Source organism: Nerophis lumbriciformis, linkage group LG38 (assembly GCF_033978685.3).
Source record: "Nerophis lumbriciformis linkage group LG38, RoL_Nlum_v2.1, whole genome shotgun sequence".
In the NCBI taxonomy this organism is placed as follows: domain Eukaryota; kingdom Metazoa; phylum Chordata; class Actinopteri; order Syngnathiformes; family Syngnathidae; genus Nerophis; species Nerophis lumbriciformis.
In genome coordinates, this window is record NC_084585.2 from 7491569 (window position 1) to 7518833 (window position 27265).

The following is a 27265-nucleotide window of genomic DNA, read 5'->3' on the forward strand; positions in this document are numbered from 1 at the left end:
CCTTCCCTTGTATTTATTAACGTTATTAAAATATCCTGTACCTAATACAGGGGGCAGCTTGGTTGCTGTGGTAGCTGCCACACGGCGCTTGCAGTAAACGCATGCAGTGCATGCACAAAACCGGAAGAACCTGCTAAAAGCGCAACCAAACAAATAAAAGAAAAAATTCTTATCATAGGCATTCAAACGGTCCGATGTAGGAAAATATCAAGCAGCCTGACACCAGCATAATTTCAAACAACACAACACTTATAGCAACACTTAGCCTTTCCTCTACTGTTAAAATTCTCTAAGCAAGCAGTGTTATTTACTCTCATCCAGTAGCAAAGAGATGTGCATTTTCACGTTTAGAGTAACCTTCAATGTCTCCTATTTAATTTGATACCAAGCTTATCCATGTAGACCTTGTAAATGCAGATCATTTTTTTAAATGTTTGATATGTCTTTATCCAGCAAGCCAAGGCTCCCAAGCACAAGGTTTAGGACAGATAACGTCAACTGGACCCAATAATAACATTAGCGTACTCGGGACAGAATCCTGGCACTAAAACAATTGCAGCTGGCTTATTTTATTGTGAGAATGTGAGGACGCTACGCACAGTTGTGCTGATTTGCTTAAACAGGAACCACTGTGCTTACGAAAGCTTTAAAATTTGCGTGAAGTTGCGTACATTCTAAAATCCCAACGTAGCCATAACAAGTGACGCTACTTTTAGGCCCTGTTTTGTGCTTACAGAACCTTAAAGGGGAACATTATCACAATTTCAGAAGGGTTAAAACCATTAAAAATCAGTTCCCAGTGGCTTATTTTATTTTTCTAAGTTTTTTTCAAAATTTTGCCCATCACGCAATATCCCTAAAAAAAGCTTCAAAGTGCCTGATTTTAACCATCGTTATATACACCCGTCCATTTTCCTGTGATGTCACATAGTGATGCCAATACAAACAAACATGGCGGATAGAACAGCAAGCTATAGCGACATTAGCTCGGATTCAGACTCGGATTTCAGCGGCTTAAGCGATTCAACAGATTACGCATGTATTGAAACGGATGGTTGTAGTGTGGAGGCAGGTAGCGAAAATGAAATTGAAGAAGAAACTGAAGCTATTGAGCCATATCGGTTTGAACCGTATGCAAGCGAAACCGACGAAAACGACACGACAGCCAGCGACACGGGAGAAAGCGAGGACGAATTCGGCGATCACCTTCTAACCAACGATTGGTATGTGTTTGTTTGGCATTAAAGAAAACTAACAACTATGAACTAGGTTTACAGCATATGAAATACATTTGGCAACAACATGCACTTTGAGAGTGCAAATAGCCCAATTTTCATCAATTAATATATTCTGTTGACATACCCTCATCCGCTATCTTTTCCTGAAAGCTGATCTGTCCAGTTTTGGAGTTGATGTCAGCAGGCCAGGGAAGCTAGGGTCGATATTCTTCTCTTGATCATCTTCGGTGGCATAAGGGACGGTGTGAGCCAAGACATCCAGGGGGTTTAGCTCGCTCGTCTGCGGGAACAAACTGCCGCCATTGCTTGCCGTGCTACCGAGGTCTTTTGTCCCTGAATTGCTCACACACTCCGGCAGATTCAATGGGGGTCTGGCGGCAGTTTTCTTTGACTTTATCGTTGGAAATGCATCTGTTTTGAGTGTCGCAGGATATCCACACATTCTTGCCATCTCTGTCGTAGTATAGCTTTCGTCGGTAAAGTGTGCGGAACAAACGTCCAATTTCTTGCCACTTTCGCATCTTTGGGCCACTGGTGCAACTTGAATCCGTCCCTGTTCGTGTTGTTACACCCTCCGACAACACACCGACGAGGCATGATGTCTCCAAGGTACGGAAAACAGTCGAAAAAACGGAAAATAACAGAGCTGATTTGACTCTGTGTTTGTAATGTGTTTGAGAAAATGTCAGATTGCTTCCCGATGTGACGTCACGTGACGTCATCACTCCGAGAGCGAATAATAGAAAGGCGTTTAATTCGCCAAAATTCCCCCATTTAGAGTTCGGAAATCGGTTAAAAAAATATATGGTCTTTTTTTCTGCAACATCAAGGTATATATTGACGCTTACATAGGTCTGGTGATAATGTTCCCCTTTAATAAATTAAACCCCTGTTTATTGACGGGGAAGGGGGGGGGGGGGGGTTCTGAAATTGTAATATTAAACTTGTGCAAAACAGCTATTATGAGTTTGTTAACATTATTGTGAGAAAGAATCCAATTAGGGGGCCGATATTTGCCTTTCTTAACTGATTGGCTGATGAGCTGCCAAGCCCAGCCAATCTTTACCGTAGCTGTGGCCCATTGGTAAAGATTGTACTCACATGAAAGATTCCTTAAAAAAGGATACACACTCAGGGAGACGCAATCATATTTCTGGATTCTTTGTTACACCCATGCAGGAGTTGCATGAATTCCAGAAGGATCTTGCCAGAACACCGGCTCGAATTTTGAGAGCATGTTGCAACGAACGCATCATCTAGCCCAGGGGTCGGCAACCCGCGGCTCCGGAGCCGCATGCGGCTCTTTGATCACTCTGATGCGGCTCAGCAGCTTACTTGCTGAACCCCCCAATTTTCCCGTGAGACTTCCGGATTTCAGTGCCTCTCGCAGAAAACTCCCGGGATCAATATTCACCGATTTTCACCCTTACAGATATAATAAGGGCGTGCTATGATGGTACAACATTCGGCGCCCTCTACAATCTGTATTAACAGCGTGGCAGCCTAACAATTACTATACAATATACATCTTCTGATTGCACACGTGCGTGACAGCAAGGCATACTTGGTCAACAGTCACACAGGTTACACTGACGGTGACCATATAAAACAACTTTAACACTCTTACTAATAATGCGACACACTTTGAACCAAAACCAAACAAGAATGACAAACACATTTCGGGAGAACATCTGCACCTTAACACAACATAAACACAACAGAACAAACACCCAGAATCCCATGCAGCCCTAACTCTTCCGGGATACATTATACACCCCTGCTACCACCAAACCCCGCCCCTACCCCAAGCCTGCTCCCTCACACATCAACCCCCCCCCCCCCCCCCCCCCCCTCTCTCTCTCTTTGTGCGACGGTTGAGGTGGGCGGGGTTTGGTAGCGGGGGTGTATAATGTATCCCGGAAGAGTTAGGGCTGCATGGGATTCTGGGTATTTGTCCTGTTGTTTTTATGTTGTGTTACGGTGCAGATGTTCTCCCGAAATGTGTTTGTCATTCTTGTTTGGTGTGGGTTCACGGTGTGGCGCATTATTAGTAAGAGTGTTAAAAAAAATTGTATACCGCCACTGTCAGTGTAACCTGTGTGGTTGTTGAGTAAGTATGCCTTGCTGTCACCTATGTGAACAAGCGGATGCCCAATACAACATGTGGCTGATCAGGCACGCTGGTTGTAGTGGGCGCTATATGCTGTATCATCACGGCACGCATGACGCCGACAAGCGCTATTCATATAAAACTCGCGTGCCGCACCAGCTTATAAATTCAATATAAAGGTGTGGGCAGCGTGTCTGAGACCCCTGGTTTAAAGATAGCACAAAGCAAAAAAAAAACTTAGTATGCAGTGTTATTTCATTTAAAATTTCAAAAGTTTTTGCGGCTCCCATTGTTTTCTATAACATGTGAAACTGGTCAAAATGTCTCTTTGACTGGTAAAGGTTGCCGACCCCTGGTCTAGCCACAGTGCAAAGCAAGTTCTAAGATACTAATTCTCACCCCTATGCCAGAAAATAAACTATAAAACTATAAAACTATAAAAAATACTCAGTGGCCTAGTGGTTAGAGTGTCCGCCCTGAGATCAGTAGGTTGTGAGTTCAATCCCCGGTCGAGTCATACCAAAGACTATAAAAATGAGACCCTTTACCTTCCTGCTTGGCACTCAGCATCAAGGGTTGGAATTGGGCGTTAAATCACCAAAAATGATTCTCGGGCGCGGCCACCGCTGTTGCCCACTGCTCCCCTCACCTCCCAGGGGCTGAACAAGGGGATGGGTCAAATGCAGAGGACAAATGTCACCACACCTAGTGTGTGTGTGACAATCATTCGTACTTTAACTTTAACTTTAACTTTAATGGATATGTTTACACTGTAGGATCAGATGCCAAATTATGATTTTTTTTGTCAAATATGATCTTTTTTTAGTGGTTACATAGAAAAAAAAAATGTTGATTTCTAATGTGAATGCAATCTGACCTACATGTGGTCATTAGATCGCACGTATTGATGTAAACATGGCTTCCACTCTAGTCAGGCTCAGTACTGGCACATTTTGTGGCAATTTTGAGGATTATGTGCAATCAAACTCAACATTTTCTGAACGAAATTATTGCGTGAGGAAGATTACAGGGAGAAGTATTTTGGCTCTGGCAATTGACAGGATATTTTGCTTCGATGAAAATGTGTGGGCGAGCAGTCGGAGACAGAAGGAGTGGTGGAACTTTTACGTGCGTTCCGAAAACGTATTATTTTCACCTTTTTTTCTGCTCTGTTAACTATTTATTTTGTAACCGTCTTATTTTGGCGAATAATTATGCCGCTTTTTGATTACATTATGGTCGGATGAATGCGACTTGAGCGCAGTAGCGTTGACATTGAGGACACACCGCATGTATATCTGATTTATATCCACATACCACTTACCATGAATTGATTAACGTGGAGCCCGACTTAAACAAGTTGAAAAACTTATTGGGGTGTTGCCATTTAGTGGTCAATTGTACGGAATATGTACTGTACTGTGCAATCTACTAATACAAGTTTCAATCAATCAATCAAATACGAAGGAGGCCTGGGTCGGATATTAAAAATTCGGAATTGCACTGTTCCCATTAAAAAATCCGATACATGTTACATATTGGCAAAAAAAATCGGAATTGACCTGCAACGTGAACAAGGCCTAAGTTTCTTCAAGGTACTAGAATAAAATGAATAGCTCAGCACACACACCAACCGAGCAGGATGACACAAGAAGCTAACTGCTAAAGCTTCGATGTTAAGTCGGGGTGATCGATCCAGATTTCCATACTATCAATACCTAGTATATAAACTAGGGATGTCCCGATCCGATATTTGGATCGGATCGGCCGCCGATATTTGCAAAAAAATGCGTATCGGCAAGGCATGGGAAAATGCCGATTCAGATCCAGTTTTAAAAAAACTCCGGTCCGTGTTTTCCAACGCACCGATTTAAATAATACATTCCACTTTTCTGCTGCTCCCTAATTTCCGTTCCGCATTTTCCAGCACACCTTCAACACATCCACATGTCTGTGAATTCTCACGCAGTTGCTTTTAGCTGCTGGCATTACACGACAGGCTCTTGTCACTCTTTCCTGTGTCTCCCTCTCACAGACAGCAAGAACACCTTCTTAAATAAGTCACATACTGTCACGTCATACGTCACATACTGTCACATCATACGTCACATACGTATACGTCCTCCCCGAGCAGAGAGGTAGCAGCATGGCTAACGTTAGCTGTGATGCTAGCGGAGCCGTGCGAGCAACCTTCCCTCTAAGGTGCGCGCCTGTGCAATTGCGCACTGCTCAAGTGTCCTCTGCGCACGGCAAATATATGCCACGCACAAAATCAAATAAAAAAATAAGCGCATAACAATTTTCGACACACGGACACGACAGAGAAAACAGTTTTCGTCATCATTGTTCAAATATTGTAACGTCTGTCGAGACGCTTATCTGCATTCGGTGCCACACGTCCACACCATCAAAATGCCGAGGCAAACATTTCCAGATCAACACCGTATGAAAAAAATAGTGATTTTTTTTAGTTGTGATTTCCTTCTCTGCATGAAAGTTTAAAAGTAGCATATATTAATGCAGTATGAAGAAGAATGTTTTAATGTAGACACATAGAATCATCATACTGCTGTGATTATATGCATCAAGTGTTCATTCAAGGCTAAGGCAAAATATTGAGATATATATCGTGTATCGTGACATGGCCTTATAATATCTCAATATTAAAAAAAGGCCATATCGCCCAGCCCTAGTTCAATGATGCCATTTCCGTTTGTCATGTATAATTTTGTCTATTTTGTGTTTATCCTTGAATAAACAGGTCAGTTTCTTGTTACCAACCATTGTGTATTATTCAAACTCCCCTAATTCAGCTGGCTAGTTGATATCAAGAGTACTAAAACCCTTTTCAACATGATTCTGATAACTAAGTAGGCTAAATAACTTTAAACTTTAATACATGCTCGGATAGGCCAGTATAGGTCAGTATCGGTATCGGATCGGAAGTGCAAAAACAATATCGGTATCGGATCGGAAGTGCAAAAACCTGGATCGGGACATCCCTAATATAAACAGTACTAAAGTTTGTATATCAATGTTTTTCTTTTTGTTCTTATTATTACAAAATGATGTTTCCTATTTACAAACACAGGGAGTTAGTCTCTGGATACAGAAAGGTTTTAAAGGCAAATCCCAAATAATTTAAATTGGAACCAATAGTAATTTTTGCTTTGGTTTATATGGCGTTAGCCACTTTTTGTTTTTAAAATTGTATGTAGAGTTCAATACCACACATTTAAAACATCATCTGATTTACAACAATACTGGCAACTCTAGATTCAATAAAATAAGCTTTATAAAAATGTGTTATTTTATTGACCTGAGTTTATGGCTATAAAACATATTGTATCGGGACTCGGGATCGGATCTGATGCAAAAAATGTTGATCAGGACATCCCAAATAAATCCAATATAAATTATATTTTATTTTATTCAATAGTATCTGTATCTGCTGAGAAAAGTAAAGACCCCTGGACAAATGTAGTAGATGACCCCTGTGTGTAAAACGTGCAAGAGTCAATCAAAAGTAGTTCAAGACATGTTGAAGGGTTAGGTTTTTAACCTTTTTGACCTCGGGGCACAACTTTTCCACTACAGAGGGGCCCGGGACACACTCAAATATTAACTCTTAGAAATCTTTCTTGATTTTAACTCATTTGAGCTCAGGGGCTACATGGAGGAAAATCTGTGCACACGCGGGTCAGACTTTTAAAAATAAAGACAACTTCAGATTGTTTTCTTTGTCTTTCTTTGGCCAAAAATAGCACAAACACATTTTGAAAATATTGCAAAAATAAATACCGGCAGCGGTAAAGTTTAGATCCATGAAGGAAAGAAGAAAGTGAATGAATATTTATAACTGAATACATTTACATATGCATAAAAATGAGTTTTCTTTTGTATTACTTTTTTAATGAATTAACGTTTATGACAACAATTTTTCCAAAACACAATATAAAATGTGAGTTATAAAAGGATAATGCATACAAAAAAATTTCCTAGCTCCAACACAGATGGAGTATTGGTGTGTGCAAAACAGCAGCAGGCGGCTGTAGCCTGCGGGCCGGTTCTAATACTGGCCTTGACTTTGACACATAGGATTGAGCACATATACTTTATGCTTAATTCAGGCTTATTAGAAAAATAAGTATGAAAAGTTAATTTACATACAATTACGGAAAATGTTTGTGTTGAATTTACATTGGTTTTTACAACAATGGAAATAATGGAATAACAGTACAAGTTTTGTTTTTTTATTCTGGCAACTTCGCTCCTAGTTTTTCTGCAGTAAAAACAAATGTACCGTATTTCCATTTACAGTAATACACCGTTAAAAATAACAACCGTAGATTTTACAGTCAAAAGCTGGCAGTCAGTCAACAAAATTTTAACGCAAAAAACAGTAGTAGTTTTTTTCAAGTTACTCTAATATGCTGTAAAGAACAACGTATAATGTATTGTCATTTTTATTAATTTGATGGGTAGTTTGCTGTAAAGTTAAGTATTTTTATTTAGACAAAAACATGTTTGGGAAGTATGATAATATACTGCAAAATCTGTTGCAATAATGGATACTACCGTATTTTCCGCACCATAAGCCGCCCTTGGTTATAAGCCGCGCCTTCAATGAACGGCATATTTCAAAACTTTGTCCACCTATAAGCCGCCCCGTGTTATAAGCCGCATATAACTGCGCTAAAGGGAATGTCAAAAAAACAGTCAGATAGGTCAGTCAAACTTTAATAATATATTAAAAACCAGCGTTCTAACAACTCTGTGTCCGAATTAAAAAGTTGGGCGAATACGGGATTCAAAATGGCCGGCTCCGTCTCGTCGAAGTCATCGGAGTCAGTGTCGCTGTTGTTGTCCAGCAGTTCTGTGAATCCTGCCTTCCGGAAAGCTCGGACCACAGTTGTGACCGAAATATCCGCCCAGGCATTTACGATCCACTGGCAGATGTTGGCGTATGTCGTCCGGCGCTGTCTCCCTGTCTTAGTGAAGGTGTGTTCGCCTTCGGTCATCCATTGTTCCCACGCCGTTCGCAGTCGTGCTTTAAATGCCCCGTTGACACCAATATCGAGCGGTTGGAGTTCTTTGGTTAATCCACCCGGAATGACGGCGAGTGTTGTATTTGTGTGCTTCACTTGTTTTTTGACACCATCTGTGATGTGGGCGCGCATGGAGTCGTATATCAACATGGACGGAGCTGCGTGAAAAAAGCAGGAAATGAAACGTAATACCCGCGCGCTTCTTCTTCTACGGGGGCGGGTGGTTGCTTACCGTAGAAGAACAAGCGCTTCCTCTTCTACGGGGGCGGGTGCTTACCTTGGCAGTTGCTTACCATAGAAGAAGAAGCGCTTCCTCTTCTACGGGGAAAAAAGATGGCGGCTGTTTACCGTAGTTGCGAGACCGAAACTTTATGAAAATAAATATTTATATTAATCCATATATAAGGCGCACCGGGTTATAAGCCGCACTGTCAGCTTTTGTGAAAATTTGTGGTTTTTAGGTGCGGCTTATAGTGCGGAAAATACGGTATTAAAGTTTAAAAGGCATGCAATTTCAAGCAGTACATATATTTTTTCTGACAAAATGAAAAAAAAATCAGTTAAATTTAGTGAGAAAATATTAAGTACTTTCTTGACACATTTCAAGGTGTTTGCGGGCCAGATAAAAATTATGTCCCGGGCCATATCTGGCCCCCGGGCCTTGAGTTTGACACCTGTGATCTACACTTAAACCTGTGTGCGGGGCACTGGGAGCAAAGTGGGTGAAGTGCCTTGCCCAAGGACACAACAGCCGTGACTAGGGTGGCGGAAGCTGGATTTGAACCAAGAAGCCTCAAGTTTCTGGCTGGCTGATCTACCATCTGAGCCACCCCACACCCCCTTTTTATATATGTGTGTGTGTCCCTAATATTGCTTTGTAATGATCTGTTGTGAGACATACAAAACCCAAAACCAGTGAAGTTGTCACGTTGTGTAAATGGTAAATAAAAACAGAATACAATGATTTGCAAATCCTTTTCAACTTATATTCAATTGAATAGACTGCAAAGACAAAATATTTCACGTTCGAAATGGTAAACTCTGTTATTTTATGCAAATATTAGCTCATTTGGAATTGTGATGCCTGCAGCATGTTTCAAAAAAGCTGACACAAGTGGCAAAAAAGTCTGAGAAAGTTGAGGAACGCTCATCAAACACTTATTTGGAACATTACACAGGTGAACAGGCTAATTAGGAACAGGTGGGTGCCATGATTGGGTAGAAAAACAGCTTCCATTCACAAACAAGGATGGGGCGAGGATCACCACTTTGTCAACAAATGCGTGAGCAAATTGTCCAACAGTTCAAGAACAACAATTGTCAACGAGCCATTGCAAGGAATTTAGGGATTTCACCATCTACGCTCCGTAATATCATCAAAAGGTTCAGAGAATCTGGAGAAATCACTGCACGTAACATTGAATGCCTGTCACCTTGTATCCCTGCATCAAAAACCGACATCAATGTGTAAAGGATATCACCACATGGGCTCAGGGACACTTCAGAAAATCACTGTCAGTAACTACAGTTTGTCACTACATCTGTAAGTGCAAGTTAAAACTCTACTATGCAAAGCAAAAGCCATTTATCAACAACACCCAGAAACGCTGCCGGCTTTGAGCTCATCTAAGGTGGACTCATGCAAAGTGGAAAAGGGTTCTGTGGTCTGACGAGTCCACATTTCAAATTGCTTTTGGAAACTGTACGTCGTGTCCAGTTTTTCCAAAGAGGAAAAGAACCATCCGGACTGTTATAGGCGCAAAGTTCATAAGCCAGCATCTGTGATGGTATGGGGGGTGTATTAGTGCCCAAGGCATGGGTAACTTGCACATCTGTGAAGGCACCATTAATGCTGAAAGGTACATACAGCATATGTTGCCATCCAAGCAACGTCTTTTTCATGGACGCCCCTGCTTATTTCAGCAAGACAATGTCAAGCAACATTCTGCGTGTGTTTCAACAGCAGTAAAAAAAGTGCGCGTACTAGACTGGCCTGCCTGTAGTCCAGACCTGTCTCCCGTTGAAAATATGTGGCGCGTTATGAAGCGTAAAATACGACAACGGAGACCCAGGACTGTTGAACAACTTAAGCTGAATGATTGATTAACGTGGATCCCGACTTAAACAAGTTCAAAAACTTATTCGGGTGTTACCATTTAGTGGTCAATTGTACGGAATATGTACTGTACACTCTTAGAAATAAGGGTTCTAAAAGGGTTCTTCTACAAGGGCTGAGGTTCTAACTGGAACCATTTGCTTCTGAAAAACCCTTTCCCGAAGAAAGGGTTTTTCAAGGGTTCTTGGTAACGCTAATGGTTCCAGTAAGAACCATTTTGATCCATAGAACCCTTTAAAACCCCTTTTCTGAATAATTGGTTTTAAAAGGGTTCTCACTAACACTAAGGGTTCCAGTAAGAACTATTTTGATCCAGAGAACCGTTTTTGGAAGAAAGAGTTCTTCAGGGATTGTTGAAAGCATGGGTAAGATCCTGTGTCACCAGGGACATACTTCCTGATAACATTTGCCAATAATGGTGCCTATCTTTAAATAAATGTTTTTCTCATTAAAATGTTTTGAATGTTTGTTCAATGTCAACATGATAAATGACCACAATATAATATGAACTAAACTGATCTGTAGAATACAATATGGTTCTTTATAGAACCCTCAGAAGACAAGACGGTTATCGGTGAAAACCTTTGAAAAGGGATGTTTTTAGAACCCCCTGTGTCAGGTCTAGATGAAACCCTTGAAACATGAAAGAGTTCTTTGTGGAACTCCCTGTGTGGGTTCTAGATGAAACCCTTAAAACATGAAAGGGTTCTTAGTGGAACTCCCTGCATGGGTTCTAGATGAAACCCTTGACAAACGAAAGGGTTCTTAGTGGAACTCCCTGTGTGGGTTCTAGATGAAACCCTTGAAATACAAAAGGGTTCTTAGTGGAACTCCCTGCGTGGGTTCTAGATGAAAGTCTTGAAATACAAAAGGGTTCTTAGTGGAACTCCCTGTGTGGGTTCTAGATGAAACCCTTGGAATACGAAAGGGTTCTTAGTGGAACTCCCTGTGTGGGTTCTAGATGAAACCCTTGAAACATGAAAGGGTTCTTAGTGGAACTCCCTGCGTGGGTTCTTTGTAGAACCTCTCATGGGGGGTTCTGGGTGGAACCTTACACACACAGTTCTAGGTAGAACCCTCCAAAAGGGTTCCAGGTGGAACCTTTATAAAAAGGTTCTACCTGGAGCCAAAAAGGGTTCTCCTATGAGGACGAGCCGAACAACCTTATATGGTTCTACTTAGCACTTTTATTTCTAAGAGTGTACTGTGCAATCTACTAATAAAAGTTTCAATCAATCTGTACATCAAGCAAGAATGGGAAAGAATTCCACCTGAAAAGCTTCAAAAATGTGTCTCCTCATTTCCCAAACGTTTACTGAGTGTTGTTAAAAGGAAAGGCCATGTAACACATTGGTAAAAATGCCCCTGTACCACCTTTTTTGCAACGTGTTGCTGCCATCAAATTCTAAGGCAGTGGTTCTTAACCTTGTTGGAGGTACCAAACCCCACCAGTTTCATATGCGCATTCACCGAACCCTTCTCTAGTGAAAAATAAAATGTTTTTTTTTTTTCAAATTCAAGACAAATTTATATGTTTTTGGTAACACTTTAGTATGGGGAACATATTCTAAGTAACAAAGACTTAATTTAGAGTTATTTGGACATTAGGAGAACATATTTGAAGTAATAAAGACTTCATTTAGAGTTATTTGGTTAGGGTTATAGTGAGGCCATGCCGAATAAGGCATTAATAAGTACTTAATAATGACTAGTTAAGAACCAATATGTTACTAATTTGCATGTTAATAAGCAACTAATTAATGGTGAATATGTTCCCCATACTAAAGTGTTGCCATGTTTTTTTTTACTGGTGCACAAAATGAACCGTGCATGAACATCACATTGTTCAAACAACAAAACCAACACAGTGCATAAACTCACAACAAATTACACACCTGCAAACCAGTCAGCTGTTGCCGTATCCGATAGGGAGAAGTTTGCATACCTGCCAACTACTCCGGTTTTCCCGTAATTAGTACGGTTTTCATCAACCTATTACGGGTTACGGTTGCAGTGATAAAAAATACGGTTTTTCATTAATTAAATTTTTTATTTTTTTTAAAGTTTTATTCACGAAATCGCGTAACAACAATGACAATCGACACTGCTTCCCGTAACTTCCTATCGAGCCATTCCGAATGCCATGCGCGAGGCTATTTATAGCACCGCTGCCAAGCACGAGGCACCAGTTGCCATTAATAATAATAATAATAACTGGGATTTATATAGCGCTTTTCTAAGTACCCAAAGTCGCTTTACATTGTTTCCAAACGAGCGAACGATCATGGAATCAGCCGGAGAAAAATCGCAAACGAGTCTTAAACCGAAAAGAAAACTGCAGTCATTCCGTGAAGAATATTCAAAAGCCTATCCGGGAATAATTATCCGTTCCAAAAAGGGTGAAAACTACGCGAATTGCACCTTGTGCAGACAAGATTTTTCGATCGGACACGGAGGAATTAGCCATGTAAAAGACCACTTTGGGACAAAAAAACACAAGTCTAATGCCGTTGCTAAATTTGGATTTTAGCCACAAAAAGGTAATGACACCAATGTTATCTATTGGAATTGTTTAGTACTGTTATACTGTTAAAGGTGTTTATACTATTTATGCTTTCAAGTCCAAGTTGAAGAAATCTTGTTAAATGTTGACAGCATAACTACCAAAATACAGAAGTATGTCCTTAATATTTTTGCAGTGCTATTTCTGTTGAAAAGTTAAAATGATTACATTAGAGATGTGATGTGCCACTTTTCAAGTGTCTGATGGCTTAAATTAATTTTCATTAATTTTTGATATTTTGAATTCTTTTGAAAGGCTTACAAAAAAACTACATTTGAATTGTAATTCCATGCTATTTTAATGAAGTTAGCTTACCATGTTTACAGTATGATAATTGTGATAGAAATGTGAATTTTAGGCACAGAATATTTTTTACAATTGAACAAGGCAGTAGATTATACAAGCTTGGACAGAAAGTTAATAATGACACCAATTTTTTTTTTAATGGAATTGTTTAGTACTGTTTTACCATTTGTTTACTGTAAAAAGTGTTTATACTGTTTATACTTTCAATTAACAAATTGAAGTCTTGTGAAAGGTTGACAGGATAACTGGCATTAACTGTCAAAATAATTTCAAACTATTGAAGTTATCTTACAGAATAAACATGTCAATCAACCCATATGATTTTTGCTGTAATATTTTTGTTTTGAAAAGTCACTGTGACTGATAGAAAAGTGATGGTTTTAGCAACATTTTAACCTGTCTGAATGCAATCAATCATTTTGCGTCGGGGGGCTCCTGAACCCCCCACCAGGACTTTGTCCTGGACCTACTGGACCCTGGCTACTAGGTTTTTCTGATTTCAAAAGTTGGCAGGTATGAGTTTGTATTCACACGATGAGTCGGGTGTGTTTTGACGTCCGCCGAACCCCTGAGGCCGACTCACCGAACCCGTAGGGTTCAATCGAACCCAGGTTAAGAACCACTGTTCTAAGGTAATGATTATTTGCAAAAAAAAAAAAAATTGGTTCTTAATTCGAACATTGATTGATTGAAACTTTTATTAGTAGATTGCACAGTACAGTACATATTCCGTACAATTGACCACTAAATGGTAACACCCGAATAAGTTTTTCAACTTGTTTAAGTCGGGGTCCACGTTAATCAATTCATGGTAAAATATCTTTAAATATCATTAAATATATTGTCTTTGCAGTCTATTCTTTCTTTCTTTAGTTTATTTCGAACATGAACACACTTACAGTATATTACATCGCAGAGTTTCATATCATTTCACTTTACATCATATCCGAAAAGGAGTGGGAAGAAGCAAAGCTTATTTAATCCTACCCATTTCCCTTTTCAGAGCGTTTACAAATATATAGAATCACTTACTGACCTTTTTATAATAAAATAACATCTGTGAAGTAGTATACACAACAAATTTGTAATATGTAATTAATTAGTTCAGTCATTATTAACATACTGAGATGAAGAATATCTTATTTACAATAAGGTTGAAAGTATTTCTCATAATTCTTCTTCTTTGTACTTTGTAAGCACTATTATTTTGAACAACCTCTTAAACTGGATCATATCAGTACAATGTTTAACTTCTTTAATGTGTACAGCTCCACTAATGGACATTGGAGTGTTACTTTCAAAGGCAAAATTAAAGTATTGCTAGAAACATAATTTTATATGGGACTTTATTGTATTATATGTATAGTACATGTTCCAAAAAGAAAAAAGCATAAAACACCACCAGAATGAGAGATATTACAAGTCAAAGTGATGAAGCTTAGTGTTACGCTCATGACTTGGTGTAACTAAACATTACCTTATAAGATGAAGGCAATTGCATTTTATTGATATTTGAAATGTATTCAATGTTTATAAATGAATATTTAAATATACTAAATGTAAAAAAAGGGAATAAATATTCAAAATAAGATCATTAAATAAAATCTAGTTTGGTTACACCAGGGGTGCTCACACTTTTTCTGCAGGCGAGCTACTTTTCAATTGATCAAGTTGTGGGGATCTACCTCATTCATATATATAATTTATATTTACTTATTTATGAAATATATGTTTTTGTTAATAAGTTAAAGGTGTTTAATGATAATGCAAGCATGTTTAACACATATAGTTAATATTGTTAATAAATTAAAAGTGTTTAATGATAATGCAATCATGTTTAACACATAGTTAATATTGTTAATAAATTAAAGGTGTTTAATGATAATACAAGAATGTTTAATACATATAGTTAATATTGTTAATAAAGTAAAGGTGTTTAATGATAGTACAAGTGTGTTTAATACATATAGTTAATATTGTTAACAAGTTAAAGGTGTTTAAAGATAATGCAAGCATGTTTAATACATATAGTTAATATTGTTAACAAGTTAAAGGTGTTTAAAGATAATACAAGCATGTTTAACACATATAGTTAATATTGTTAACAAGTTAAAGGTGTTTAAAGATAATACAGGCATGTTTAACACATATAGATTCCTTTCTTTCATGAAGACAAGAATATAAGTTGGTGTATTACCTGATTCTGAAGACTTGCATTGATAGGAATCAGACAGTGATGCTAAAAACGTCCGCATTTTTGAATGGAGGAGAAAAAAGTCCTCCTTTCTGTCCAATACCACATGAAAGTAGTTGGTTTTTGGCATCTTATTTGTCCAGCTTCCGTACTCCTTTGTATGCACTTTACAAGAAATACATTGTCGGCAAACTCCGTAGCTTGCTAGTTTGTGCACGCCAGCTTTCTGAGACTCGTTTTGTTAGCGCAACTGTGCAACTGTGCAGTCGGTCTTTGGAGTTTTGACGACAGGTACGGCGCCAGAGTCTGTTGAAATAAAGTGTTTCTCGCCTTCCAGTCGGTAATTTTAATGAGCTGGCAGCAGCCAGCGTCATCTCAGAAGACCCTCGGGTGCCGTGAATGTCAATCAAGTGACGAAAGTGACGTCATAGTGAAGATTTATGATCGCTCATTTTTAGGACAATTTTTTTAATGCCTGGCTGGTGATCGACTGACACACCCTCCAAGATCGACCGGTAGCTCGCGATCGACGTAATGAGCACCCCTGGGTTACACCATCATGAGCACAACACAAGGTTGTAAAAGTTTCAACTACAATTCTAAATAAGATGTCAAAAGCAAACTGAAATCAAATACGCCCAGCTTAAAGATTGATCAATACCTATTTAAATTTAGTAATACATAAATTTGATGATTTATCAAAATATAAAAGAAATATAATTGAACAGAACGCTCATGAAAAAGTAACGCTATGTATCGCGTTTTTCCAAGTTTTTAGGGCATTTTTATGCTATTTCCAAGCATCTCCTTTTTATTATTGTTGATTTTAAATGGTCAAACTAATGCATATTATACATGCATGCCCTAGTAAACAAAAAAATATTTATTTTGATTGTTACATTTTGAAGTACATTTGTGCAGGTGGGTGCGAATGTACCCATTACCAGAGCTGTACATGAATCCATTCCATCAATTAATTCCACACACTGATATGCTAAAGGTTCTAAGTGTTGTACGTGCATACACATGTTTTAAATTAGATTTGCCAATCATTGTATTCTGTTTTTATTTACCATTTACCATTGGTGTTGTTAGGCCTATTTTAGGGGGGCTCAAGCCCCCCTAAAATATTCTTAAGCCCCCCTAAATAAATTGGTGTTATATATATATATAATTTTTATTTAAAAAACAATTTTTTTTTAACAAATACATGCCGTCATATTCATTATAAAGTGGCCCGAATATGAGTTTAAATAAATAATCATATAACCTGACATTATTCACTCAGTTTCCCCTCACTTCATAGCGTAAATCACCAAAAATGATTCCCGGGCGCCGCACCGCTGCTGCCCATTGCTCCCCTCACCTCCCAGGGGGTGAACAAGGGGATGGGTCAAGTGCAGAGGACACATTTCACCACACCTAGTGTGTGTGTGTGTGACAATCATTGGTACTTTAAGGTAGAGAGGCCCTTTAGTGTGTCGGTATCCAATCCATTCCACTTGTTCATATAGAAAATGCCCACATCACTCAAAATCCAGTCCGCATTTTCTCTGCGACCTTGCCTGCGGTCCTTGGACTTGTTCATATAGAAAATGCCCACATCACTCTTGTAGAATCTATATAAAGTAATATACATTAGTCTAATGTTAAAACAATGAAAAAAACATTAAATATATTTGTTTTATTGTATTGTTACATTAATAGCTGTTGTATTGTTATAGAATGGCTTGTTAAACATTTCATAGGATTTTCAGAGGGAGGAAAAACCAAGACATTTAATATAAAATGTCAAATTAATAAATGCATTAAAAGAAAAAGAAAAAAATGGTTAAAAGCCATCGTCCCGGGGAGCATTTCATTTTGTCCCGTGCATTTTTTAAATAATAATAATAACAATGAATAATTTCTAAGTCTTTGTTAGCCGTTTGTGAAGTTTTGTGCTCGTGCGCTACGTTCGCTCGCGTCCTGTGCATCTCCTGGGGGCTAAGCCCCCCCCTGTCCTTAAAAGCTAGTGACGCCCCTGCCATTTACACATTGCAGAGGTGGGTAGTAATGCGCTACATTTACTCCGTTACATCTACTTGAGTAACTTTTTGGATAAATTGTACTTCTAAGAGTAGTTTTAATGCAACATACTTTTACTTTTACTTGAGTATATTTATAGAGAAGAAACACTACTTTTACTCCGCTACTTTTATCTACATTCAGCTCGCTACTCGCTACTAATTTTTATCGATCTGTTAATGCACGCTTTGTTTGTTTTGGTCTGTCAAACAGACCTCCATAGTGCCTGCGTTTCAACAAATACAGTCACTGGTGACGTTCACTCCGTTCCACCAATCAGATGCAGTCACTGGTGACGTTGGACCAATCAAACAGAGCCAGGCGGTCACATGACCTGACTTAAACAAGTTGAAAAACGTATTCGGGTGTTACCATTTAGTGGTCAATCGTACGGAATATGTACTGTACTGTGCAATCTACTAATAAAAGTTCCAATCAATCAATCAAAAGTGTGAAGGAAAAAAGATCTTTTTTTTATTTCAACCGTACATCCCGTCAAAAGCCTAAAGACTGACTGCAGAGTTCCTGTCTTCACAATAAAAGTGCCGCTCCATCGCGCCTGCGCTTTCAAAATAAGAGTCTCCGAAAGCCAGCGCAAACAAGCTAGCAAGCTGCGGAGTTTGCCGCCAATGTATTTCTTGTAAAGTGTATAAAAACGAATATGGAAGCTGGACAAATAAGATACCAAGAACCAACCACTTTCATGTGGTATTAGACAGAAAGGAGGAACTTTTTTTCTCCTCCATTTGAAAACGAGGACGTTATCAGCACTACTGTCTGATTGCAATCAATGCAAGTCATCACAATCAGGTAATACACCAACTTATATTCTTGTCTTCATGAAAGAAAGGAATCTATATGTGTTAAACATGCATGTATATTCATTAAAACACCTTTAACATGTAAACAAAAACGGCAAAATAAATAAATATAAATTATATACTGTATATATCAATGTATGTATATATATATATGTGTGTGTGTATATATATATACATTATGTATATGTGTGTATATATATATATATATGTGTGTGTGTGTGTATATATATATATATATGTGTGTGTGTGTATATATATGTGTGTGTATTAGAGATGCGTGGTTTGCGGGCACAACCGCGGAGTCCGCGGATTATCCGCGGATCGGACGGATGAAATTTAAAAAAATTAGATTTTATCCGCGGGTCGGGTCGGGTCGGGTGGTTAAAAAAAAATTAGATTTTAAATAGATTCAGGCGGGTGGCAGTTAAACCAATTCGGAAATATATATACATAGTTAAATGTTGTTACCCACATACGAAAAACGAGCAGGCACCTGCTGCATATGCCACAACAGAAGAAAAAAAAGAAAAGAGATGGACACTTACGGAGCGGAGAAGGGACGCCTCGCCGGGGTCCGGGACCGAGGCCCCTTCCCCCGAGAGGGCCCCACCGGGAGCCGTAGCTGAGGCGATCCGCGAGAAGGGCCCGACGCACGTCCAGGGTCACCACCGCGCCCACCGCACCGACACCCCGCCTCGTCCGCCTTCGCCGCGGCCGGCGTCACGCGCAGCAGGTAAGCAGCTTACCTGCCCGCCACCCCCGTGGCCGGGGGCTCGTAACAGGGGTCACTCCGCGCGCTCCGCCCGCGCAGCTTACCTGCCCGCCACCCCTGTTGCCGGGGGCGCGTAACAGTACGCTCACGAAAGGGGTGGGGCTCACCCTGGTTGATATAGACAGCAGGACGGTGGCCATGTAAGTCGGAACCCGCTAAGGAGTGTGTAACAACCCAACTGCCGAATCAACTAGCCCTGAAAATGGATGGCGCTGGAGCCTCGGGCCCATACCCGGCCGTCGCCGGCAGCGAGACGCGCTTGGAGGTGCGCTCAGCGCGGCTCCCATATGATTGCGCACTGGTGTGCGTCTGGGTCGTGACAGCGCGGCACGCGAATGTCTGTGCTGCATTGGATCAGTCTCCTTTCTTTAACAGGCAAAAGCTTTATAACCTCACTAATGCCTTGCATCGTCTATATTAGATATATAACAACGGGCGGATGCGGTTCTGATCAAATGTTACATCGGGTGGATGGCGGATGGTTGACGACTTTCTGATGCGGTTGCGGATGAAATAATTTCCTATCCGCGCATCTCTAGTGTGTATATATATATACATTATGTATATGTGTATATATATATATGTGTGTGTGTGTGTGTGTGTATATATATGTGTGTGTGTATATATATATATGTGTGTGTATATATATATATATATATATATATATATATATAATGATATGTGTGTGTATGTTACTCATCAGTTACTCAGTACTTGAGTAGTTTTTTCACAACATACTTTTTACTTTTACTCAAGTAAATATTTGGGTGACTACTCCTTACTTTTACTTGAGTAATAAATCTCTAAAGTAACAGTACTCTTACTTGAGTACAATTTCTGGCTACTCTACCCACCTCTGACACATTGTGACGACTTCACTAGTTTTGGTTTTGTAGTAAATATGCTGAGGGCGTGCCACAAATGGCCCCCGGGCCACACTTTGGACACCCCCCCGCTGTAGAGGCTCGTATTCCCCCCCTTTCCGAGTGGCCACACGCCCGTGTCATTGATTCGTTTATTTCGGGTGACGTGTGGAGCGAGGACGACGCGGTGCCAATCATGAGGAAAGTCCTCTCCTTCGCCGAGCTGACTCCTCTGTGTTGTTACATTGTAGCGGAAAGAATGTCGGAAAGGGCCGAGGATGACGTCAGGGGGGAGCAGCGCCGAGCGGCCAGGCAGCAGCTGAAGCAGCAGCAGCCGATCCAGCGGGGAGAAGGCTCCACAGCAATGGCGACTGTTGCGGAGCGGAGATCCTTGCCGAGTCCAGAAATAATGCTGGGACAGCCTTGGAGCAGCTGGGTCGACGCCGCCAAGCTCCACGGCAATGACGGTGAGTCCCTTCGCGTCCCGACTGTGTACGCCGAGGCGAGCCCGGAGCGCCACAGTCGCCGGGCGCTAGTTCGCTTTAGTCGCGGCCGTTCGCATGCGTTTGTCGGCGAAATGGGAAGGATCCTTTTTAGTGGTAGCAAGTGCCAGTATTTATTTGTGTCTCTCGGATCGCCCCCACTCCCAGGTGCTGAATTGGAGGAAAGTTTCAAAGACTCGGGGAAAAATCGCGAAGCCATGCGTTTGTGCAGAGAAGGTAAGTGTGCTTTTTTTTTTCTGTCTAGGGCCGAATGGGTATTTTGCTTGTGGGGATTTGGCACACAAACACACACCCTCAAGCCGAGTCAAACTTCAAAATGACCGAACAAGCGTTTTATTTGTGAAACACGTTTCTTGTGTATGTGCTTCTTTGACATCTGTCCCTAAAATAACTTATTTGGTAACTTGGCTGGCCTGTAGTCGGGGATAGGCTCAAGCTTTAGAAACAATAACACTGTCATGTCTTACTGATGTCAACATGCATTTGCATTATTTGTCTTTTAAATCCATTGTCAGCATTTGATCTTTTACCAGGAATAGTTGTATTATTTGGAAGGAGAGTGAAGTATGAATGTGCAGTATATGTTAAGGATGTGTCTATAGAACTGTATTTGTCCTTTTTGTACAGGGTTAGTTATAGTCAAGACAGTATTATTTACATTTTTAATATTAGACATTCTGAGAAAAGTATTAACTTGAGATTTACTGTTAAATAGGGGTGTAACGATTCGAGTCAATATTTGTGGTTGCCGATGTGATTCAGGGACTATATATATATATATATATATATATACATGTATATATATATATATATATATATATATATATATATACAGTACAGGCCAAAAGTTTGGACACACCTTCTCATTCAATGAATTTTCTTTGTTTTCATGACTATTTACATTGTAGATTGTCACTGAAGGCATCAATCAATCAATGTTCATTTATATAGCCCTAAATCACAAGTGTCTTAAAGGGCTGCACAAGCCACAACAACATCCACAAAACTATGAATGAACACAAGTGGAGTTATGTACTTCACAAAAAAAGGTGAAATAACTGAAAACCCATTTTATATTATAGTTTCTTCAAAATAGCTACCATTTGCTCTGATTACTGTCTTGCACACTCTTGGCATTCTCTCGATGAGCTTCAAGAGGTAGTCACCTGAAAGGGTTTTCACTTCACAGGTGTCATAGTTTTGAAGCCTTCAGTGACACAATCTACAATGTAAATGAAAGTGAAAATGAAGAAAACACATTGAGATGAGAAGGTGTGTCCAAACCTTTGGCCTGTATTGTGTGTGTATATATATATATATATATATATATATATATATATATATATATATATATATGTATGTGTGGGAAAAAAAATCACAAGACTATTTCATCTCTACAGGCCTGTTTCATGAGGGGGGGTTCCCTCAATCATCAGGAGATTTTAATGGGAGCATTCACATACCATGGATTATATAGGGCACAGAGTGGGTGGGTACAGGCTGGTGTAGGGGCGTGGTGATTGGCTCATGTGTTACCTAGGAGGTGTTTCCGTCTGTGGCGGCATGCTGTTACAATTTCGCTGCGCTTGTTGAGGGATGACAGGTCTGGACGGTAAATAATAAACAGTTTCTCTTTCAAGCATAGGTTGCATCTTTTATTAGTGATAATAGGTTGCATCTTTTATTAGTGGTAATAAAAGATGCAACCTATGCTTGAAAGAGAAACTGTTTATTATTTACCGTCCAGACCTGTCATCCCTCAACAAGCGCAGCGAAATTGTAACAGCATGCCGCCACAGACGGAAACACCTCCTAGGTAACACATGAGCCAATCACCACGCCCCTACACCAGCCTGTACCCACCCACTCTGTGCCCTATATAAACCATGGTATGTGAATGCTCCCATTAAAATCTCCTGATGATTGAGGGAACCCCCCCTCATGAAACAGGCCTGTAGAGATGAAATAGTCTTGTGATTTTTTTCCCCACACATACATATATATATATATATATATATATATATATATATATATATATATATATATATATATATATCTATTCAGTAACTTTTTAGCAAAAAAAAATTCAAACAGTCTGACCGGGAAACCCAACACTTTGGGTTAAATTACCAAGAAGAAACCTTTTCCGCTCACATTGTCAACATTCAAGAAATGTTCAATAAAAGTACAATACCCAACATTTTAACAGTAGATTTACTGACATTGGGACAGTATAGCTCGGTTGGTAGAGCGGCTGTGCCAGCAACTTGAGGGTTGTACGTTCGATCCCCGCTTCCGCCACCCTAGTCACTGCTGTTGTGTCCTTGGGCAAGGCACTTTACCCACCTGCTCTCAGTGCCACCCACACTGGTTTAAATGTTACTTAGATATTGGGTTTCACAATGTAAAGCGCTTCGAGTCACTTGAGAAAAAGCGCTATATAAATGTAATTCACTTCACTTCACCTGCTAAATAAAGTTCCCCGACCTGGCCATAGAGTATCCGTTCTCCGCCCTGGTGTCGATCGAGAACAGTGTCCCAGGTGTTGGCACCTCATTTCGTTCTTTCCGTGATCCATTTCTCATATTTCTTTTGCCAATTGTGTTGTTGCTTCGTGGTGTTGTGTTTCGGAAGTCGGTCAAAAACAGTGTCTCTTCCGTTGTCGGCCGCATCCCTTTTGGCTTAAAGTTGTATTGCGGCTTTATATTATTGTGTTGTCGTTTGTCTTTGTTGTGACCTTTGCGTCGTGCTCTAGCTAAACGTTGTTTTGTTTTAATTTAATATTGTCTTGTGGCGTTTGCATTTGTTGTAACCTTTCTTTTCCGCCATTTTTGTTTTGATGACGCCACAGATGGGCAGACAGTTTAAACAACGATTAACGTCCTTATCATTAAAAGTGCTGAACTTCATATAAAGTCTGTCGTTTTTAAGTCCAATGTTTTCCTTTTCCTAGTTTCAATAAAATCGATCAATTCCCTTTCATATTGATGTTGGATCGATACCCATCTTCCGGAAGGCAAACTCGCCGAGCACAGATCAATGTAGTTGAATCTAAGAAATATGAATATAAAACTACAGTAACCAACATTTTAACAGTAAATGTACCCGTTAAATAAAGTTCCCTGATCCAGCCATACAGTATCTGTTCTCCGCCCTGACATCGCTGACGACAGACAGCTTCTCAGGTGTCGGAAGCATGTATGCCCCCTCATCTTGATGGTTTTGGCCCCTCTCTTCCTAATTTCCATAGCCTCCTTGATCCGTCTCTTGTATGTATTTGTTTTTGATGAAATGACTTTTCCTTGGCTGCCAGTTGTTATCACTTCTGTTGTGTCGGTCGCGTCCTTTTCGGCTTCAAGTTAAGTTGTGGCTTAATATTATTGTGTTGTCGTTTGTCTTTGTTGTGAATTTGCAATCGTGCTGTGGCTAAAAGTGTTTGGGTTATAATTAATGATATTGCCTTGTGGCTTGTGCATTTATGACCTTTCTTGACCACCTTAGCTATCCGCTATTTTTGTTTTGATGACGCCACAGACGTTTAACATTCTTATCCTTAAAAGTGCTAAACTTCATAAAAAGCCTGCCATTCTTAAATCCACAGGTTTCCTTTTTCTAGTATCGAAAAGATTGATTGGTTCCCTTTTAAAACGATCTCGGGTCCATAGTTTTCCTGCCGAGCACAGATCGATATACTTGAAATTAGCAATATAAATCGATCTATCGTCACACCCCTAATGTATAAGTAAAGTATGTGTAAGTATAGTTCATCTTTTTGTAAGGCTAGTCATAGTCACAGTATAGTTTAGCTTCAAAGTCAACACAGTATTATTTACATTTTTAATATAGATATTCTGAGAAAAGTATTCATTTGAGATTATTCTGTATTTTACCTGATCAATACACTAATAATATTTGGCAATGTATTACGGTACTGTGTTAAATCCTTACCAGACAAATACAAACCTTCAAAGGTTTGATTTCGCTGTATGAACCAGCTACACTATGACTTAGTTTAACTTTAAACTAAGTCATATGGCGCACGGGTGTACTGTATGCATTTATTTTCCATATTTCCAGTAAAATGAAATAAGAGTGATCTGCTCACCCTTCCAATCATGAAACACAGCGCTGCGTATATTAACATAATGATACAAAATATACTTTGAACTGTTACTAATATGCAATATAACTATTGTCTAGTTTAAAAACTTGCATTTCATTATCCACTCACTGTTGTCTAACATTCATCTCTTCGCTATTAGGACTTATTGTCTGTTGTTCAATGACACATGGACCGCACGTGAATTGCTGGAACTTGTTACAGTGTTGTTAAGTTAGCTCTTGTACAAATAGTGATTCATCTTGATTTGAGATTGAGTAAAAATAATCTAAATCTGTTTTTTGTCTTAAAATGTTTGCAGTGTTTCCCAGAGATTGGCAATTTATTTGTGGCAGTATGATGTCGTCATACAATTTGCATAATTGGCTAATACATATAATTGAAAACAAATCTATGTTATTAATATCAACATATATTTTTCTTGTTACATTGTATTGTTTTGCTGTGGTTTTCAATTGTTGCAGCTTTCTTTATTACTACAATGTAACACAGGCTGCACTTTGTACACCACTGGTTTATTTACATATTTTATTCTGACCTCCCTGAATGTTGGCATTTAGTTCTGCAGATAGTGTCTGTAAACAGTCCTTTTAATTATAGATGTAAAAACGTACAATAGTCTCCACAATGAAGCACTGCAAAACCAAGCACACAAAGGAAAGTACATTAGTATACACATGAAGTGCACATATATGTAGGAAGCATGTTCCAAATAAAATCTTACAATACAGCTTGGTTATAAACTATGCGACCACACAGGATACGGTTGGCTCTCAACCTTCATACAGCCCATTGACAGGCTACCGGTACCAAAAAATAGCATTGCAGTCGATTTAAAGGCCCAGTCACCAAACTCTGTAGAAACGAATATCAACTATAGCTAACTTGATACGGAAGCCTGTTTGCTCAAATCTTAAACTCTTAAATTGTTAAATAAATAATGTAAAATTTCACATCGCGGTAATTGTGACCAAAATTATGACGCTTTCAATATTATTGCGATATTGTTGAATGTGCTTATGGACACACTGAACTCTTATATGTAAAATATGTTAAAAATAAGTAAACACACTGTTAGAAAACACACTATTTTGCATGTTTTGTGTTTTTTATGCTTCACTGTCTTAGTCTTAGTTTTAATCACTACGCTTTTATTGTTTTGAATATTGGTTTTAGTTCTGTATCACTTTTGTTTCTTAATCTCGGTGTGTAGATTTTTTGGGCCAGGTGTGAAATAAACTACATCTCCCAGAATTCTGTGCGCGCTGCGGGACCAGCACAGTGGGGGGTGTGCATACCTGCCAACTATTCCGGTTTTCCCGTAATTAGTACGGTTTTCATCAACCTATTCCGGGTTACGGTTGCAGTGATAAAAAATACGGTTTTTCATTAATTAAAAAAATTTTTTTTTTTTAAATGCGCGAGGTTATTTATAGCACCGCTGCCAAGCACGAGGCACCTGTTGCCATTGTTTCCAAACGAGCGAACGATCATGGAATCAGCCGGAGAAAAATCGCAAACGAGTCTTAAACCGAAAAGAAAACTGCTGTCATTCCGTGAAGAATATTCAAAAGCCTATCCGGGAATAATTATCCGTTCCAAAAAGGGTGAAAACTACGCGAATTGCACCTTGTGCAGACAAGATTTTTCGATCGGACACGGAGGAATTAGCGATGTAAAAGACCACGTTGGGACAAAAAAACACAAGTCTAATGCCGTTGCTAAATTTGGATTTTAGCCACAAAAAGGTAATGACACCAATGTTATCTATTGGAATTGTTTAGTACTGTTATACTGTTAAAAGTGTTTATACTATTTCTGCTTTCAAGTCCAAGTTGAAGAAATCTTGTTAAATGTTGACAGCATAACTACCAAAATACAGAAGTATGTCCTTAATATTTTTGCAGTGCTATTTCTGTTGAAAAGTTAAAATGATTACATTAGAGATGTGATGTGCCACTTTTCAAGTGTCTAATGGCTTAAATTAATTTTCAATAATTTTTCATATTTTGAATTCTTTTGAAAGGCTTACAAAAAAACTACATTTGAATTGTAATTCCATGCTATTGACAGGACTATTAATTTTAATGAAGTTAGCTTACCATGTTTACAGTATGATAATTGTGATAGAAATGTGAATTTTAGGCACAGAATATTTTTTACAATTGAACAAGGCAGTAGATTATACAAGCTTGGACAGAAAGTTAATAATGACACCAATTTTTTTTTTAATGGAATTGTTTAGTACTGTTTTACCATTTGTTTACTGTAAAAATTGTTTATACTGTTTATACTTTCAATTAACAAATTGAAGTCTTGTGAAAGGTTGACAGGATAACTGGCATTAACTGTCAAAATAATTTCAAACTATTGAAGTTAGCTTACAGAATAAACATGTCAATCAACCCATATGATTTTTGCTGTAATATTTTTGTTTTGAAAAGTCACTGTGACTGATAGAAAAGTGATGGTTTTAGCAACATTTTAACCTGTCTGAATGCTAATAATCATTTTGCGTCGGGGGGCGAAGCCTGAACCCCCCAC

General features: G+C 39.2%; 1 protein-coding gene across 3 annotated transcripts in view; it reads left to right on the forward strand.

The window, feature by feature from the left end:
* The window catches only part of atxn7 (ataxin 7), a 117416-nt gene that overhangs the window by 26261 nt on the left and 63890 nt on the right, over positions 1–27265 (forward strand). For 2 of the 3 annotated variants that reach the window (XM_061932664.1, XM_061932663.1), the window contains exons 3-4: positions 20350–20565; positions 20749–20817. In XM_061932664.1, coding sequence (XP_061788648.1) covers positions 20358–20565; positions 20749–20817 — 277 coding nt within the window. In that variant the 5' untranslated portion in view covers positions 20350–20357. Of the gene's footprint in view, positions 1–20278; positions 20566–20748; positions 20818–27265 lie in introns of those variants that run through there. The other variant, XM_061932662.1, reaches the window with a different exon arrangement.